Genomic DNA, 15,683 nt, shown 5'->3' with positions numbered 1-15,683 from the left:
CGTGTGAGTATTTTTACATTTTTGCAAAGTATCAATTGCCCATTATGTGAGGAGGTACTTGATGGGGTCACTTGCTATTAATGTGAAGCAAAGTCTAAATTGATAAAGCCTTGTGCCTCATATTAATAGTAACACCAGCAAGTACTTCCTGACATAATGGACATCGAGCAGCATGGGGTTAATGTGTAGGCTGGTGTTGGGTACCACAGTATGATAAGGTTACTGGCTATTAATGTGAGGCACATGGATTCTAAATTGATGAAACCATGTGCCACATATTAATAGCAACCTCGTCAAGTACCACGCTTAACATAATGGACAACATGGGGTTAATGGCATCAGGTACATGCTGTTAATATGAGGCACATTGTTTTATCAATTTGGACCTGCATGTGCCTCACATTAATAGTAAGAAACCTCATTATGTGTACCTCATATTAATGGTTTACCCAATGTTGCCCATTATTTGATGATGTGCTTGGGGGCCACATACTTTTAATCTGAGGTACATGGGGGTACTAATGTAATAGCACCATGTACCTCAGATTAATAATAGGTGACCCCCATCTGTGGGACAGTGTGTGGGTACCTGTGCTTTCCGGATCACTAATGGCTGGGGACTGGTCTGAGAACACAAGTGTCAGGGGGAGGAGGAGGCTGCCGCTGCTGCCGTTTGCCGAGCGCACTAGCTGAGACGGTGCAGCGGTAAACCCTCCCCCGTCCCGCCTCCTACTTTAATATTAGAGACATATTCATTGGTGGCAGTGGTGCGGCGCCTCAGAGCCCGCTCATTGTATTGGGCTCTGCAGCGGCCGCGTCATGGGAGGGAGGGATTCCCTCTCTCCGTCCCTCCCTCCGTCTCCACTAATGTTGGCAAGATGAATGCGTCGGCCGTGCATGCACCTGGCGTCTGCGCTCCTCTCTTCTCTGCGGCCCGGCAACATATCTCCCAGGGCCCGGTCCTGGGCCGCGGCCCGGCGGTTGGGGACCGCTGATCTACAGGATCTGCTACTAACGTATTGGTGGCAGTAATCATAGGAAATCTTCAGAGGTTTTGTGAAGTCCATGTCTCAATGGTTCAGAGCTGTTTTAGCAAAATGACGGGGATCTACAAAATATTAGGTAAGGGTTTTTAAAGGATATTCCAGCCAGAATCATTTATCATCTATTCCCTAAACAGATGATTAATGCTAGATTGGTGAGGATTCAAACAATGGGACTTCCAGTAATCACCATTATGAGAGGCCCCGATGCCCCTTTCATTCCAGCAACAAGACTGTAGCTAGGAGCATTTAAATAGAGAGGAAGCATGAAAAAGTCTATGCTACTGACAGAAACTTGATCATCCACAATTATGTAATGTCCATACGGTTGTGTAAATTAGCTCTATTTAAAAAATAAATAAAAGAAAAGCTGTTCCTCTGGTGTCACCAGACGGAAGGTAACTGTCCTATAAGCCAATGTTCCACCTTTGAAACAGACTTGAGATATGTTAGGGTTATCATCTGCAGACAGCTGTTTCTTGAGCAATTACAATGCTTAGTATAAAATAGTGTGGACTTTCTACTCATTCCTTAATCTGCAGACACCTCCTGTCAAGGAAGATGTAAAGAAAAGTATAACAAGGCAAATCTCATTCACTGTGACACAAAACACTCTGAATACAGCAATTGCAGTAGTTGCAGTGTGCTGGTGCACAGTAGAGTAATAATGAGGTGTAGAGGATAGAAGTAGTGTCTGCAGCAATGATGGTGGCTAACCCTGCTCCCAGGGGGGTAGCTAAAGGTTCATGGGCCCTGGTGCAAGAGTTCAGCTTGGCCATCCCCCAGTGCTTTGTGGCAAGGGGCAGGGGAGCACCTAACCTTTCTACTGCCTGAGGTAAAAATGTAAACAACGGTCTGCCCGTGACACATTATCAACCTAACCCCTTCCCTCCAGCCCTACTGTTAAAGGGGTTGTCCTCTTTTTACTATTGATGACCTATTCCCCGGCACCCCGGCTGATCAGATGTTTGAAGAGAAGGAGCTGCTCGAGAGAATGCTGCCTTCTGTGCTATGTTTACCTGCTCTACGCAGCAATTGCAGTAGTGAGCAGTGTAATTACAAGAATGGCGTCCCAATTCACTTTTATAGGACGGCTCTGTCTGATCAAGTGTATACTACAGAGCCACCTTATAGAAGTGAATGGGGACGCCATACTTGTAATTACACTGCTCACCACTGCAATTGCTGTGGTGAGCAGGTAAACAGAGCAGAGAAGGCAGCACTCCTGTGAATGCTGTCTTCTCTTCAAACAGCTGATCCCCGCTAATCTGATATCGATGACCTACCCTAAGGATAGGTCATCAACAATAAAAAGCAAACAACCCCTTTCAAAACATACTTGGAAAACATTACATACAGCTCTACAAAGCATACAGGAGAATACAGCACCACATACCTCTTACATCCAGCGACGTCTCCTCTGATGTAGACATTCTCTTTCCTCATCTTCTCCATTCGGACCAGACCACCATGATGATTTTTTCTGCCATCTCAAACAGATATCTTAGTTCCCTACCTTTTCATCATCTTCCCACATTCAGAACACCCCACCCTGCCACCCCCAATACAGTGCAAGCTGTGCTCCCCAATACTATACTGCAGAAACAGTCCAACTGAAAAATACCACCAACAGAAATAATTATTTAGTGTTAGCAGTGCCCCCAATAGTAATAATGCCCTCATTGTGCCCATACTAGTAATCATGTTCCTCATAGCCCCTGTAAGAGGGTACCTGGAATCATTGTGGATGGAAGGTATGTGTCACCAAGGTTCCTGGCCTTGGTTAAGTAAGAGCCAGTACTTTATGTGTCAGCAGCAGCTATTGCTAATTGACACTGTGAGATTTAGCATGGCTGTCATAGCTGATCCAAGATGGCTCTTACTGGGAGTAGTCAAAGTGCTGGGTGGGTGACTACTCCCCATGTTCCAGGCTGGGTTTTGCCAGGATTAAAAACCAGCCAGTACTGCCTGGTGTGTGGATTTACCTCCCTCTGACAGTGGAGCTCAGGAGTCTGTGTGCTGTGAACTGAGGGCTGTGCTGGGATTTGAGGTTTGAGCCGGGCTGGAGGACTCAGGCTCCTCTAAAGGCGAACAGGCCGCCTATGGACTTGATGAGGCTGAACTGCTAACAGGGTGTGAATTAACAACCAGGAGAAATGGTGACTTTTGTTGTTTATGGACTTTCCTTGTGTGTGAACAAACACCAAGCCATCTGCATTTTGTGATACACCTTATCTGCATTTGGTTATACACCAATGTGTGAATAAACACAGCTGTTTGTTAACTGCATCCGCTAGTCCTAACTACCAGAGCGAATCCCCACACCCCGCAGTAGTAAAACTGCTCCTTATAATGTGTGTTAATAGAAAATTACCACCTAATGTGTTCCAGTACAAATACTACCCCCCCCCCCCCATTATAGTGTGTGCCAGTACAAAAATAACCCCCTTCCCTAGGGCCATCTTTAATATTGATTGGACCCTGGGCAAGAATTTACTTGGGCCCCCTGGATCTCGCCGTCCCACACCTTAGCAGGCAATCACGCCCTCCACCACAACACACACACAAAAAAACAACAACACACACCTCGTATACAATGCACAGTAATGTGCGATGTGCAAGTACATCAGAGATCACCTCAGCAATAAAATGCATAGAAAAGTGCAGTGTGTGAGTATTGCAAGCTGCACAGCAATAGTCACAGGAATGTGCAGTGTGTGAGTGTATTACAGATCACCTCATCTATACAATGCACAGGGATGTGCAGTGTGTGAGTATATCATAACCAACCCACTGCTTTCCCATAGGAATGCATTGGAAGGCTATTGCGCATGCGAGGCTTCATAGAGATGCTTTGAATCAATGCATTTCGATGAGGAGTGTTTAGCGTGAATGCCAGAATTAGAGAAAAATAAAAGAATCAGCACAAAAGTATCAAATTAAATTATAGCCATATGTAATGCTATACAGTATTCTGGGCACATTAGAGGCTTAGATACACCTCTTAGAAGAAATGATCACACATAATAGACTTAGATGCACCTCCCAGAAGACAGTGATAGACATGGATACACCTTTCAGATGACAGTATCACACATGATAAAATTAGATACACATCTCAGTAGACACATGCAAAACTTAGACACAGCAGCTGAACAGCAAGTCATTTTCTGATGACACATTCCTTTTAAGAGTATGCACCTGAAAAATATCCTACCCTTCCTATTCATCTCCATTGCAGACCTATGTGTCCACACATATACAGTGCATACAGCACACACTGTATGTAAGACCTAGGGAAAAGAAGCACAGGAGTGCGATATGCCTGCAGGATCAGAATGCACTGAGTTTTCAGTGAAGACCAGGATATTTCTAATACATTCTATTGGCAAAGTTGATTCATGTTTATTCTTGATGCAGTGAAGCAGTAAAGTCAAGGGAGGGATTCAAATTTTTAACAACAGGTTCCCTACTCAACAGCGGACGCACAGGGTCACGACACATGTTTTCATATACATACACCATATATATGCAACACACATACACATAAATACATCATATACATTGTACACATACATAAATACACTATATATACACTACACACACATACACATAAATACATCATATACATTGTACACATACATAAATACACCATATATACACTACACACATACACATAAATACATCATATACATTGTACACATACATAAATACACTATATATACACCACACACACACACACACACACACATAAATACACCATATACATGGTGCACATACATAAATACACTATATATACACTACACACACATACACATAAATACATCATATACATGGTACACATACATAAATACACTATATATACACTACACATACATACACATAAATACATCATATACATGGTACACATACATAAATACACTATATATACACTGCACACACATACACATATATACACCATATACATGGTACACATACATAAATACACTATATATACACTGCACACACATACACATATATACACCATATACATGGTACACATACATAAATACACTATATATACACTGCACACACATACACATATATACACCATATACATTGTACACATACATAAATACACTATATATACACTGCACACACATACCACCTAACTTTTAAAAATCTTAAGGAGCCAAACTATCAGTGGTAGATTTACCTACTCCATACACATTTATACACATTTGTACCTAGCACTAAAGACATGTTTGCATGCACATTATATTCATTGCTATCAAACATACTTTATACAATTTGACAAAAAGACATCTTAGGTTCCTACTTTTCCATTATCCTCCTACCTTCTGAACAACTTATCCTGCCACCTCTAATACAGTGCCCGCTGTGCTCCCCAATACTATCCAGCAGAACCAGATAAACCCCCTGATACTACTAGTACCACACAGATAGTGTCCTTCAATAATTATTGGCACACAGTGCCCTAAAATAACAGCGCCCAGCAAATAGTGTCCCTGACACCAATAGCGTAAAAATTAGGTCCCCCAATTACTACTGGGAGACTATGGGGAACATGTTGGGGACATTATTGTTGGGGCACTATTACTACTAAGTGCACTCTGGCAGAGAATTATTACTATTGGTGGGAAGCACTATTTGTCATGGAACCATGAACCAGACGTACAACAAGAGATAAGTGGAAAATAAGAAGGTTTTATTGAAGAGCAAGCCGTAGCAAAGTCCGAACGGATGGCTAAACCAAAGCAGGGTCTTGCGGAGACAGAGGTCAGGAACCAGAAGGGTAGTCAGACGAAGCCAGGAACAGGAACCAACGGGGTAGTCAGACGAAGCCGGAATCAGGAACCAACGGGGTAGTCAGACGAAGCCGGAATCAGGAACCAACGGGGTAGTCAGACGAGGCCAGGATCAGGAACCAGAAGCAGCAGCAGTCTTGGAAGCATGTGAACACAGGAGGACCAAGCAAGGAACTGAAGCCACAGACCTCCTATATATATGAGCTAGGCATCCAGCTCCTCCCAGTGGGAAGGAGGAGCCGCAGGGTGGGAGGCTACAAGAAAACCCAGAAACCAAGATGGCCGCCAGCACATGTCAAACGAAGGGAACAGCAAGGAGGTAAGACCATGACAGTACCTCCCCCTCAAGGGCCCCTCCTCCGCGGAGTAAGGAACGGTTTCTGAGGGAAGCGTGCGTGGAAGGCTCGGAGCAAGACAGGAGCATGGACATCTGCGGAGGGAACCCAGGAACGCTCCTCTGGACCATAACCACGCCAATGGACCAAAAACTGCACCCGGCCGCGGACCAGGCGTGAGTCCAGGATATTGCTCACCTCATACTCCTCACGATTGCCCACTTGGACCGGACGAGGCCGAGGAATCGAGGAAGTGAAACGATTACACACCAGTGGCTTCAACAGGGAGACATGAAACACGTTGGAGATCCGCATGCCAGGAGGAAGCGCAAGGGCATAGGCTACCGGGTTTACCCTGCGAAGCACTCGGAAGGGACCAACAAAGCGAGGCGCCAGCTTGGGAGTGGGCACTCGAAGGTTGAGGTTGCGGGTGGACAACCATACGCGGTCTCCGACCTGGTAGGAAGGAGCGGGCGCTCGTCTGCGATCAGCCTGGAGTTTCTGGCGCTGCGCAGAGACCTCAAGGGACCTCTGGATCTGTACCCAAGAAGCACGTAGGACGGAAAGGTGATCCTCCACAGCCGGAATATCCTGGGGAGAGAATACCTCCGGTAACACGGCAGGTTGGAACCCATAATTGGCCATGAAGGGAGACGTCCCAGAGGAAGAGTTCACCGCCGTGTTCCTGGCAAACTCAGCCCAAGGCAGGAGGTCAACCCAATTGTCTTGGTGATCGGAGACATAGCAACGAAGGAATTGCTCCAAGGCCTGATTGGATCGTTCTGCAGCCCCATTGGACTGAGGGTGGTAGGCCGAGGAGAAAGAGAGATGAATCCCCAACTGGGAGCAAAAGGCGCGCCAGAACCTGGACACAAACTGACTCCCCCGATCCGACACAATCTCCTTGGGCAAACCGTGCAACCGGAAGACCTCCCTGGCAAAAATCGAGGCCAACTCTTGTGCAGAGGGTAACTTCTTGAGAGGAACACAGTGGCACATTTTGGAAAACCGATCCACAATCATGAGAATGACCGTATGGCCTCGGGATGCAGGGAGGTCCACAATGAAATCCATCCCCAGGTGTGACCATGGACGCTCCCCGGTGGCTATGGGTTGCAAAAGGCCCAACGGAAGGTGCCGAGGGGACTTACTCTGGGCACAAACGGAGCATGCCGCTACATATGCGGCGATGTCGGAACGTAGAGAAGGCCACCAGAACAGACGTGAAACCGCCCAGGACAGCTGATTCTTTCCAGGGTGCCCCGCGGCCTTGGAGTTATGGTAGGTTCGCAACAACCGAGTGCGCAACTCCTCAGGCACAAAACATCTGCCGTTGGGTCTCCCAGAGGGAGCACCAGATTGAGCCGCCAAAATCTGCTCACCCAGAGGAGAAGTCAGGCTGGTGCGAATAGCGGCCAGGATCTGATTGGGGGGTATGACCGTAGTCGGAATCGACTCCTCCCCGGACAGCTCGGAGTACTGCCGTGATAAGGCATCCGCTCTGATGTTCTTGGAGCCGGGTAGGTAGGAGACCACGTAATTAAAACGTGACAAGAACAGAGCCCATCTGGCCTGACGTGGTGTCAATCTCTTGGCCTCAGAGAGGTAGGTCAGATTCTTGTGGTCCGTCAGGATGAGGACCGGAACCACCGAGCCCTCGAGCAAGTGCCTCCATTCTTTAAGGGCCTGCACGATGGCCAATAACTCCCTGTCACCAATCTGATAGTTGCACTCCGCGGAAGACAGTTTCCGGGAGTAAAACCCACAAGGAAGCAGAGGACCCTCTGGTGTTCTACGCTGAGACAGGAGGGCGCCTACTCCCATCTCAGACGCGTCCACCTCGAGGACAAAAGGCAACCCAGGGTTGGGATGCGACAGAATCGGAGCCGACACAAAGGCGGACTTTAGAGCCTCAAAAGCTCGGATGGCCTCGAGCGGCCAGACCTGAGGATTACTGCCCTTCCTGGTCAGATCCGTGAGAGGCTTGGCTAGCATGGAAAAGTCCCTGATGAACTTCCGATAATAATTGGCGAAGCCCAAAAAGCGCTGCAGGGCACGAAGCCCACTGGGCTGGGGCCACTGTAAGACAGCCGAAACCTTCTCAGGATCCATGGAGAACCCCTCAGCGGAAATGATGTAACCTAAGAAGGTTACCTGGGATCGGTGAAATTCGCATTTCTCAAGCTTACCGAACAGCTTGTTCTCTCGTAAGCGTTGCAACACTCGTCTGACATCCAGAATGTGGGCCTCCATGGATGCAGAATATACCAAGATGTCATCCAAATAGACCACCACACACTGCTGCAACAGGTCACGGAAAACATCGTTGATGAATTCCTGGAAGACTGCGGGCGCATTGCACAACCCAAAGGGCATAACCAAGGATTCATAATGACCGGTCCTGGTGTTAAACGCGGTCTTCCACTCATCGCCCGCCTTGATCCTTACCAGGTTATATGCCGCCCTCAGGTCGAGTTTGGTAAAGACCGTGGCCCCTTTGAGGCGATCGAACAGCTCGGAAATCAAGGGTATCGGGTAAGCGTTCTTGATCGTGATGCGATTGAGACCCCTGTAATCGATGCAAGGCCTCAACTCGCCGCCCTTCTTTTTCACTAAGAAAAATCCAGCCCCTGCCGGGGACGAGGATTTGCGAATGTGTCCGCGTGAAAGCGCCTCCCTCACGTACTCCTCCATGGCCTCATTCTCCGCTACCGACAGTGGATAGACTTTGCCACGAGGAGGAACGGCACCGGATTGTAACTCTATGGCACAATCGTATGGGCGGTGCGGAGGTAGGGCAACCGCGCGCACCTTATCGAATACATCCCGGTACTCTTCGTATTCAGGAGGCAACAGAGAGTCCGAGGAAGTACACAGCAACTTGACAGGCCCATGGATGCAACTAGCCCCACACTGCGGTGACCACGAGAGGATCTCGACCGATCTCCAATCGAAAGTCGGATTATGCTTCTGGAGCCAGGGGTACCCCAAGACCACCGAGTAGTGTGGAGACGAAATAACCTGGAGACAGACCGACTCTCTGTGAACGGCACCAATGGCCATCCCCACTGGAAGGGTCTCATGAGTCACGTGTGGCGGCAGAAGGGGTCTGCCGTCTATCGCCTCAAGAGCCAGTGGGGAACCTCGAGGCTGCAGAGGAATGGAATTGGCGGCAACGAACACTCTATCAATGAACAAACCACCAGCACCAGAGTCCACCAACGCCTGGGTCGTCACCGAGCCCCCGACCCAGGAGAGGACAACCGTGATCAGTGGTTTGTCAACACGGGAAACCGGGGACGAGGAGACTCCACCCAAGATCTGCCCCCGACAGGACCTCAGGTGCGAGCGTTCTCCCGGACGGTTCGGACATGCCAACCGAAAATGCCCACCGAGACCACAGTACATGCATCGGCCCTCGCGTCTCCGGAGTACCCTCTCCCCCTCAGACAGGCGAGCAAACCCCCGCTGCATGGGTTCACCCCCAGACAAGTCATCCCCAGGAGGCGTGGGAGGAGAGGGAGGCACGGGTGGGACAGCAAACGTAGGCGCCAATCTGTTAGGAGACCTCCGCAGGCTCTCCTTAAAGGAAGGTCTCTCCCTGAGTCTGGTGTCAATCAAAATCAGGAAAGAAATAAGAGACTCGAGCTCCACTGGTAGGTCCTTAGCTGCAACCTCATCCTTCAAGGCATCCGAGAGACCATGAGAGAAAGCAGCGACCAGAGCCTCATTATTCCAGCCCACCTCTGCTGCCAGGGTACGAAACTCAATGGCGTATTCAGCTACGGATCGTGAACCCTGTCTGATGGACATAAGGAGCTTCGCAGCAGAGGCAGCACGAGCCGGCACATCGAATACCTTCCGAAGAGAAGCAACAAAACCGGAAAACTCGGCAACCACCGGATTGTTGTTCTCCCATAAAGGGCTGGCCCAGGCCAAGGCCTTGTCCGAGAGCAGCGAGATCAAGAAGCCCACCCTTGATCTCTCAGTAGGAAAGGCATGTGGCAGCAACTCGAAGTAAATGCCCACCTGGTTAAGGAAACCTCGGCACTGAGTTGGCTCTCCCCCAAAGCGCTGTGGAAGGGGGGCAGAACCAGTCATACCCTGAAACACCACAGGCGCAGCAACAGGTGTCAGGGTAGACTCTGGCGCAACAACCGGAGCGGCAGTAGGAGCGGGCCCAGGAGCGACAACCGACCCATCGGCAACGGAAGCTAAATGAGCCGTGCGTTCAAGCAGGGTTTGCAACGCCACAGCGAACCGACCCAACAGGTGATCCTGCTGATCAAGTCTGGCAACCAGCGTAGGTAGCGAGGGTGGCCCTGTACCGTCAGAATTCATGGCTTGGTCCTAATGTCATGGAACCATGAACCAGACGTACAACAAGAGATAAGTGGAAAATAAGAAGGTTTTATTGAAGAGCAAGCCGTAGCAAAGTCCGAACGGATGGCTAAACCAAAGCAGGGTCTTGCGGAGACAGAGGTCAGGAACCAGAAGGGTAGTCAGACGAAGCCAGGAACAGGAACCAACGGGGTAGTCAGACGAAGCCGGAATCAGGAACCAACGGGGTAGTCAGACGAAGCCGGAATCAGGAACCAACGGGGTAGTCAGACGAGGCCAGGATCAGGAACCAGAAGCAGCAGCAGTCTTGGAAGCATGTGAACACAGGAGGACCAAGCAAGGAACTGAAGCCACAGACCTCCTATATATATGAGCTAGGCATCCAGCTCCTCCCAGTGGGAAGGAGGAGCCGCAGGGTGGGAGGCTACAAGAAAACCCAGAAACCAAGATGGCCGCCAGCACATGTCAAACGAAGGGAACAGCAAGGAGGTAAGACCATGACACTATTACTGTGAGGGCAAACTGGCCACTTAAAAAGAGTACCAATACAAATAATGTCCCCCTATAATGTGCGCCAGTAGAAAAAATGCCCCCTAATAATGTGCACTAGTTCAAAAATGCTCTCATTCTGTGTGGCAGTACAAAAAAAATTCCCTCTCTTAGTGCCCCCAGCTAATCTCCACATAATGCCCCCAGAATATGTGCAAGTATAAAATACCCCTGTATAATGCCCCCAGTAAGTGCCCACATAGTGCTCCTCTCCCCTTCCCCATAGTTTCTCCCATATTGTGCCAGTATAAAAATGCCCCTATATAGTGCCCCAAGTAGATGCCCCCATAGTGCTCCTTCCCCATAGTACCCCATAATGTGCCTATATAATATGCCCCCATAGTGTTCTTCACCCCCAACCCCATAGTGCCCCCATAATGTGCCAACATAAATGCTCCTTCATAGTGCTCCCATAATGTCCCTATATAATATACCCCCATAGTGTTCTTTCCCCCCTCAAACACCATAGTACCCCCATAATGTGCCAGTATAAATGCCCCCGTAGTGTCCCCCCTGATGTGCCAGTGTAATGCCCCTATATGTTCCAGTATAAATGCCCCCATAGTCCCTCATGATGTGCCAGTAGATGCTCCCATAGTGTCCCCCATGATGTGCCAGTAATGCCCCCAGTAGATGCCCCCATAATGTCCCCCATGATGTGCCAGTAATGCCACCAGTAGATGGCCCCATAGTGTCCACTTATGATGTGCCAGTAGATTCCCCCCACAATGTCCCCCATGATGTGCCAGCAATGCCTCCTGTAGATGCCACGATAGTGTCCCCATGATGTTCCAGTAATGCCCCCATAGTGTCCCCCATGATGTGCCAGTAATGTTCCCAATAGTGTCCCCTATCATGTGCCAGTAATGCCCCCATAGTGTCCCCATCATGTGCCAGTAATGCCCCCAGTTGATGCCCTCATAGTGTGCCACATAAAATAAAATAAAAACTGTTATACTAACCTCCACGCTGGCAGCGATGCAGGGCTCTTCCGGCCTGTGTCCTGCATAATACAGAGCCCTGCTCAGGCGAATGCGAATTGCGCGGCCTGCCCCGGCCTAGTGCCTGCAGCTTATCAGAGCATCAGGGAAGCGAGACGCCTCTCCCTCGCCCTGCTGCAGCGTTTACCTGTCACTGTCCTGAGGACGGCAATACAGATGAATGTAGGGAGATGAGCGCTTCCACAATGGAAGCACTGACACCGCAACGGGAATCTGCCGGTAACATGGTTCTCTGATCCGGCTGTAATTTAAACTACTGGATCTGGAGAACCAGAGGGAACCAGCTGAGTCCCATGCCTGAGTAAAATGGTTGCCCTGGTAGACCTGTGTGTTGTTGAGATGCATTACAAGGGACTATTCATATTGTGTAATGGCGGTATGGTCCTTACTGCACCACTACTGCATCGAAATAAGGCCTCATGCACGCAAACATATTTTATATCTATGTCCTTTCTGCATTTTGTTTGCGTTTTGCACATGAACCTATTCATTTCTATGGGTCTGCACACGGGGGTCATCAGTGTGTCCGGACCATGGACCCATTGAAGTCAATGGGTCCACAAAAAAAAAAGACGGAACATGGACGTCACATGGATGTCATCTGTGTTTTGCTTACTGCAAAACAGATATGTTTTATGTGCATCAGGCCTAAAGAAAGGGAATGTGTCATCAGAAAATGACCTATTGTATAAATCATGTTTTTATGTTTAACATACTTTTAAAGAATTTTATGGTGGTTATTTGTAATGTGTCTATATTTAAGCAAAAACCATAAAATCCTGGCATCACTTCTTTAAAAAAGAATTGTCCCTCCCATTGTGCCTTTATACAGTTACAGCATAAATTAGCATAATTAGACTGTTGCTAGGTCACAAATATGGCAGTGAGGTGGATGATGAGAGTGTTACCTACAGCCGTGTGTTGCTAAGGTGAATGTTTAAATAAAATGTGTGTTTTAAATTAACAGATATCCATGACAAGTCGCACGAGGATCCGTACACTGACAACTCAGGTATTATTGCACCTAGAACTCTGTATACAGGAGCATTTATATCATTTTACAGTAGTAACTATTCACAATACGCATTGTCAGCCTCCATGGTGCATAGCAACCAATCAGATTTAACCTTTCATTTTTCAGAATTCCTTTGGAAAATAAAAGACTCAATATGATTGGTTGCTATGGGCAACTAAGACAGTCTTCTTTTGCACCCGTTTTGATAAATCCCCCCCCCCAAAAAAAAAAAATACTTAGACACAGCAGCTGAACAGCAAGTCATTTTCTGATGACACATTCCTTTTAAGAGTATGCACCTGAAAAATATCCTACCCTTCCTATTCATCTCCATTGCAGACCTATGTGTCCACACATATACAGTGCATACAGCACACACTGTATGTAAGACCTAGGGAAAAGAAGCACAGGAGTGCGATATGCCTGCAGGATCAGAATGCACTGAGTTTTCAGTGAAGACTCGGATATTTCTAATACATTCTATTGGCAAAGTTGATTCGTGTTTATTCTTGATGCAGTGAAGCAGTAAAGTCAAGGGAGGGATTCAAATTTTTAACAGGTTCCCTACTCAACAGCGGACGCACAGGGTCACGACACATGTTTACATATACATACACCATATATATGCAACACACATACACATAAATACATCATATACATTGTACACATACATAAATACACTATATATACACTGCACACACATACACATATATACACCATATACATGGTACACATACATAAATACACTATATATACACTGCACACATACACATAAATACATCATATACATGGTACACATACATAAATACACTATATATACACTACACACACATACACATATATACACCATATACATTGTACACATACATAAATACACTATATATACACTGCACACATACACATAAATACATCATATACATTGTACACATACATAAATACACTATATATACACACTACACACACATACACATATATACATCATATACATGGTACACATACATAAATACACTATATATACACTACACACACATAAATACATCATATACATTGTACACATACATAAATACACTATATATACACACTACACACACATACACATATATACATCATATACATTGTACACATACATAAATACACTATATATACACTACACACACATACACATAAATACATCATATACATTGTACACATACATAAATACACTATATATACACTACACACACACATACACATAAATACATCATATACATTGTACACATACATAAATACACTATATATACACTGCACACACACACACATATATACACCATATACATGGTACACATACATAAATACACTATATATACACTACACACACATATATACACCATATACATGGTACACATACATAAATACACTATATATACGCCACACATACACATAAATACATCATATACATGGTACACATACATAAATACACTATATATACACTACACACACATATATACACCATATACATTGTACACATACATAAATACACTATATATACATTACACACCCATACACATATATACACCATATACATGGTACACATACATAAATACACTATATATACACTACACACACATATATACACCATATACATTGTACACATACATAAATACACTATATATACACTACACACCCATACACATATATACACCATATACATGGTACACATACATAAATACACTATATATACACACACTACACACACATACACATAAATACATCATATACATGGTACACATACATAAATACACTATATATACACTGCACACCCATACACATATATACACCATATACATGGTACACATACATAAATACACTATATATACACACACTACACACACATACACATAAATACATCATATACATGGTACACATACATAAATACACTATATATACACTGCACACACATACACATATATACATCATATACATTGTACACATACATAAATACACTATATATACACACTACACACACATACACATATATACACCATATACATTGTACACATACATAAATACACTATATATACACACTACACACATACACATATATACACCATATACATTGTACACATACATAAATACACTATATATACACTACACACACATACACATATATACATCATATACATGGTACACATACATAAATACACTATATATACACCACACACACACACACACACATAAATACACCATATACATGGTGCACATACATAAATACACTATATATACACTGCATACCCATACACATATATACACCATATACATTGTACACATACATAAATACACTATATATACACTGCACACACATACACATATATACATCATATACATGGTACACATACATAAATACACTATATATACACACTACACACACATACACATAAATACACCATATACATTGTACACATACATAAATACACTATATATACACTGCACACACATACACATAAATACATCATATACATTGTACACATACATAATACACTATATACACTACACACATATATACATCATATACATGGTACACATACATAAATACACTATATATACACTACACA

At 45.6% G+C, this 15,683-nt stretch overlaps 1 protein-coding gene across 1 annotated transcript in view; it reads left to right on the top strand.

The window, feature by feature from the left end:
* Window positions 1-15,683, top strand: part of ENDOU (endonuclease, poly(U) specific) — a 65,395-nt gene that overhangs the window by 31,091 nt on the left and 18,621 nt on the right. Inside the window, exon 5 of the mRNA XM_044288044.1 lies at window positions 13,045-13,089. Coding sequence (XP_044143979.1) covers window positions 13,045-13,089 — 45 coding nt within the window. The remainder of the gene's footprint in view (window positions 1-13,044; window positions 13,090-15,683) is intronic.

Source organism: Bufo gargarizans, chromosome 3 (assembly GCF_014858855.1).
Source record: "Bufo gargarizans isolate SCDJY-AF-19 chromosome 3, ASM1485885v1, whole genome shotgun sequence".
In the NCBI taxonomy this organism is placed as follows: domain Eukaryota; kingdom Metazoa; phylum Chordata; class Amphibia; order Anura; family Bufonidae; genus Bufo; species Bufo gargarizans.
The sequence above is the reverse complement of the archived record's forward strand: the minus strand, read 5'-3'. Positions and strand labels throughout refer to the sequence as shown.